At 35.2% G+C, this 5,718-nt stretch overlaps 1 protein-coding gene across 1 annotated transcript in view; it reads right to left on the reverse strand.

Annotated features, from left to right (window-relative positions):
- Positions 1-1,839: 1,839 nt before the first annotated feature.
- Positions 1,840-5,718, reverse strand: part of LOC104272548 (myosin-IIIa-like) — a gene marked incomplete at both ends in the record, with an annotated part of 40,522 nt that continues 36,643 nt past the window's right edge. The window contains 3 exon segments of the mRNA XM_009867569.1: positions 1,840-1,987; positions 3,946-4,156; positions 5,090-5,216. Of these exon segments, the coding sequence (XP_009865871.1) occupies positions 1,840-1,987; positions 3,946-4,156; positions 5,090-5,216 (486 nt within the window).

The raw sequence follows: 5,718 nt of genomic DNA on the forward strand, positions 1-5,718 counted from the left end.
TCAGTTTCCCCTTCTACAAGGTCTGTAATTGTCATACTCATTTCCTGCAATGAGGAATGGGTAAACTGTCTGTTGTCAAAACCAGAAGCTTACTTTCTCCCTCACCTGCTCAGTAGCAAAATAACCACCCTGACCTATTTGCAGCAGGGCACACGCAGGAGAGCAAAGTGGTCCTGTTAGATGGTGACACCACAAACCACTGCATTAATCTGGCCAAAATGTTCTGTATTGGGATATCTAGAAAAAAGTAAAGGTGGATTACACTGAACAGGGCCCAAGCCTAATTAAAATGAGAAGGAATATTAAGACAATGTTTGGGTGTACAGGGATAGGGTTAGGAAAGCCAAGGCAGGTTTATGAGCAGCAAAAAGGCAACTAGAGAATCACAGAAACATAGAACCACAGATAGGTTTGGGCTGGAAGCGACTTAAAGGTCACCTAGTTCCATTCTGCCTTGAGCAGGGACACTTTTCACTAAACCAGTTGCTCAAAGTCCCATCCAGCTTGGCTTTTAACACTTCCAGGGAGGGCCCATTTGAGCAAAATGCATGTACACAAGTCCATGGGACCTTGTCAGTGCCTGGATTTGACAGGAATATGAAATAGTGCTGCAATCTATGCTATTTGCATCTTCCAGCTGTTAGAAACAGCAGTAGCCAAGTGCTCCTTTTGTGTGAATTTATGCACTTTGGAAAGGAGATACCTAGAGTAATTATAGTAGTGCACACTAATTTATCTCTGACTTTTAGATAGTATTAAAGAGAAGAAAATACTTGTGACAGAGAATCTCCCATAAAAATCTGTAAAAACAACTACAAGGTCTAGGACTTCGGGAAAACATTTCTTGAAATAACTTGAAACAGGAAAATATTGATCTATATTAAACAAAAATCCATTTTACACATAGATATATATACCTGTAGACTGATACATGCATGCACACACCTACATACATAGACAGATTGTAAACCTGCATCTCTTTCATCCTTAAAACAGGCAATTATTCACACTGATAAAATACTCCTTTTCAACTAATAATTAAAACTAGTATTCAGGAGGATTTTCGTTTACGTATCATAAACCTCAATAAAACAGAGAAAATATTATCTCACCTAATATTTGAATGTTGACTGTTACGCTCATACAGAATTTTGGAATATTTCTATTTGCAGTAAGATTTTTTTTTCCCTGGACATGTTATTTCTTCAAATAACAATATTTAATAATAAGTAAAGATGGTTAATTTAATTCTCATGGAATTATTTACAAAGTTAACATGAACTTTTTCAAGGCTTTTCACTCTCCTCTCCCATTTCATGAACTTTTATAATTACAACTTTATTCCTTTTCTGTTTTTCATAAAATTATTTAGATTAAACTCATCATTATTTAGCTTAGATGACCTAGTTCCTGAATAAAAACAAAATAATTGCAAGATTTTCAGTTTTAATAATGGAATTTCAGTGTTCATTAAGCTTATTAGTAAGCTATTATGAACACTGCACTTTAAAAATTACGTTACCACTCATTTATTTTTTTACTGTAGAATTATGCATTACATCAGTAATGTTATTCCTCAAGAAAACAACATTGCATTTGCATCAAACCGATTATCACTGTGTTATGTTGCTTAGATACCATTAATTTCAAGTTTAATGCATTTTATGTATACATTTTACTTGCAAATAGCAAGCACTGGTTCCCAGAATATAGTCAGAAAAACATTCGCTATAATCTGCAATTTACAGCCTATTATGGAGAAGGAACAATGCAGTTTCTTGAAACAAGGTTTTATATGTTCAGCAATATTAAAGCTTTATCAAAATATTCAACACATACCTGTTCCCAGGCAAAGACATGTTGATTGAAGTAGAACTGAATTTGTTCATTGGCAATGTTGATACAGAGTTGTTCAAAGGAATTTTTTTTGAAATTCTCAAAGCCAAAGATATCAAGAATTCCAATGTTCAAACCATCATCGTTTCCACTGCAAAGATTAAATAAACTTCCTATTGTTGTATCTTTATTTTACACTGACTAATTTCATTATTATTTCACAAAAGGATGTAATGAGACAAATCTGTACACCAGTTAAGCAGAACAATTTTAAGATACCTCTTAAAATAACAATTTTTGTTTGAAATATAATAAATGCACATCAATTAAAGATGACTATATTTGCAGTCCAAATAGACTGAATCACATAATGACTGAGTTAACTGATAAGCATATAGAAGATTTAAAATTTTATTTTTAAACTAATAATTGCTAATTATTATTCTATTGTAAAAAGCTGACTACAGTACAGAAACAACATGCAGTTCTTTTCATTTCTCTTGTAATAAAACAGGCTTTACTCACCAGCATCTTGAAATTAAAAATTGTTAAATATTATTTCTTCATACTGTTTATTCACAACAATTAAAATTGCTTATTTTAACATGAAAGTCAAAAGAATGAATAGCTAGACCTTTTACGCATCTAAATAACTACTTTAAGTACCGGAGTGTGGTATGAATTTAAATTACCAATTAAGTCCCAGAGAAGTATTACTACTAAAACTTCAGTTTCACATTTTAGCTAAGGCATTCTGAGAGATACGTGGTCATTTTCTGCAACTGGAAAAAAAGCTCTAGCATTTGTATTATTTGCTGGAAAAAAAAAAAGAGAATGTAATTTTATGTCAAACTGACGTGAACACTAGTGTATTTTCTTAGATAAATTTAAAAAATTAATCACATTCTAGCTATAAAAGCCCTTTGAGGAGCTGTCTGTAACCAATCTTATTTTGTTGTAATTTTATAAAAAGTTTAGGAAATTGGATATGAAGAATTTGCCTCAAGATACTAATGAATAGCACTTGAACCTCGTTTTGAAGTTCATCTCAAAAATGAAAGCGATTCATTATGGAAGAATCAAAGGTATTTGCTGATTTTGATCTGAATTTGGTCACTATTTTATCTGTCTCGAAATTACATTTCTGGTGAATAGACTGCTGAAATTTGTCTGCCACACTCCTTCTCAGAGCTAATTACATAAACATAGCAAATACAAATTATTTTACTACCACAAAACCAAAGTAGGCTTCTATTTTTCCTTTTTTTTTTTTTGTGTAGTATTTCAGGTCAAACTTTCTCCCTTCTCACCAGCATAATAAGTATTCAATTTGAAAAGGGCTCTGTAACAGGCGTGAAAGAGAGAGGCTAACAAAGCTGCCCCATCTATGATGAATTTTATCCTATCGCTTACTAATTAAAGTCCTCTTTGTAACTGTTGTAACTAAATATTTGAAAGCTTAGACAAATTTTAGGATTGCAGCCTTGGCTTTCCTCTGATTTTTCAAAAAAAAAAATAATCCAGATTTGCAAACCAAAGCTATTTATTATCAATATTCCTCTTCAGGCAGTTATAAGTTTGGCCCTTTTCACTTTTATTATTAGTCATAGAGGCCTCTGACCTATGGGATCTACAACACAAGCCACTAACATCTTTCTTGTCTCTGTGTTTCAGATGTCACCTTGTAAGGGCAGGGTGGACAATAACCTCAGTAAATGTGTTTGGAATCTACTCTCACACATATATGAAACCACACTCATAATACTGACAGAAGCAACATCACCAGTGCAAGTAAGAGCAGAATTTGACCTATGTAATCAAGAGATGAATGTCAAAAGTTGACCCTGAAAAAGTATAAAGGAAAAAGTAGTTAGTATGTAATTTATAAAAGAGTTAAATGAGTAAAGGTCAAACAGAAGAACACCAGACACCTGTGCTATCCATATCTACTGCATATTATGTGTAGGATAAAATCTTCTTTTTTTAACATGGTAGTATCATAAACAAAAAGGTAGCAGAGAAAAAGTGGATGAGGACACTAAATGCTCTAGAGTAGACTATATTATTAACATAGAAAAACTCTCTTTGTTCTGGAAAAGCCCCTTTTACCTTAAATGTTTGTCAGGTTTGAGCAAAGTGTTGATGCGATTGACTATCCAGCTAAAGAGGCGCCCATACAGTGCTTTGGCCATGGCATCTCTGACATCAGTGGCTTTTTCCACAGTGTTGGGACGAATAATTGTTTCTCCTCGAGTCACTACACAGTGAGAGGTGAGGGCCTCTTGCAGTTCATCTGCCTGAATACACAGCAAGGATGCACCTAGAAAGGAAGTCCACCGGCATAGCTCAGAGGCAGATTTTGGAAAGAAAACCAGGCATTTCAGCAATCAAAGCTGCAACTGCAACATATTATAAATAAAGGCCATATCGAAGTCTTGAACTACAACTAATGAGGGTGTTCACACAAAGAACTGTCAGTATCTCAGTCACCAACCTTCCCAACTTCCACTGCAGTCAATGAGCAAGTGACTCAAAGCAGAAGCCTTTACGTTCTAAATTGCTTTATCAAGGAGGTTCTTTCTCCAAACACTCTATGAATAAATGCTAGGGAATCTAGGTGACTATGTCAGCCACTGCTGTCCTTCCTCTGTTCCACAAATGGGGTGCTTCTTTTCCAGTTTCATAATATTTTTCTCTCTATGGCAGGAAAACGTTTAAGAAGATAGTGTGAAGACTGCATTATCTCTCCACCTGTAATCACTGAGAAAAAGAGTAGCAACTTCCTCAAGGATATTTGCCCCTTTCCCTCCTTTGCCTCACAGTAGCCTTACAGGGAAGGTATCCCTCCCAAAGAATGTGAGCCATATTTCAGCAGGCACATGTGGGGAACAAGTAATAAGTTTATGAGAATGAAACTGGGAAAAAAACCTATTCCATGTGTTAATAAGGTTCTCCATCAAATAACCCTGAAAAAATTACAAAGATTTTCTTTTCAGGCATCTGCAGTATTGGTCGTATTTCCTGAATGCCAGTGAATTGGTTAGTCAAAGAAGGTGCACAACACAGAAATACTTTCTTTTTGTATTTGAATTCAGGTGGGCTTAGAATTAATCTATTTTCAGCATTTAATTATTCTTGCAAAATTTCCATGTGAATACAGCTTTCATTGATAATAATTCATTTCTTGCAATAAAAGAAATTCACTGTCAAAACACTAAATGAAAACAATCGCAAAACAAGAAAAAGCACTCACAGTTCTCAAGGGCTACTGGATTGGAAATGTTGCTCTTGTCAATCATATGTTCAGATACCACCGCAGAAAAGTCGATGTTACCGACATTTAAAATGGCAGCCAGGACACTGTACACACTTCCAAGCTCCTGAAAGGCATATTTAAAAAGATGCAATACTGAACAGTCAGACAGATTTGTCACTGGTCTGTGCGATGGACACGTGTTTATGTTGTCTCCTGTTGTCCGCCACACGTTCCCTACTTTCAGCAATACTGTGCTCAGCAGCTATTCCCTGTTTGGTACCCAGCATGGTCTTTGAAGTGTAAAACACACAGAGGGCAAGACAAACCATAACCTAATCTCTCTTCCATACTTGTCGACAGGACAGGATTGACATGGAGTAAGGGAAGCACAAAACAGTGGTGAACATAATCCTCTTACACAGAAGTAATTCAGATGCTATTTATATCCACCCTTCACTGCGTCTGCAGGCACAATTGTGTCTAAAAATATAATACCTAAATCAACAAAAAATATGCATCTATGTTTCTTGGATCATGCAAAAATTGTACTCCAAATAATAAGTCTGTACTGGCTCCCACCGATGTCGTCAGAAGGAGTTTCAGGGGGGAAGAGTTAAGATCTCACA

The sequence above is a fragment of the Apaloderma vittatum genome, unplaced genomic scaffold (genome assembly GCF_000703405.1).
Source record: "Apaloderma vittatum isolate BGI_N311 unplaced genomic scaffold, ASM70340v1 scaffold17424, whole genome shotgun sequence".
Lineage (NCBI taxonomy): Eukaryota > Metazoa > Chordata > Aves > Trogoniformes > Trogonidae > Apaloderma > Apaloderma vittatum.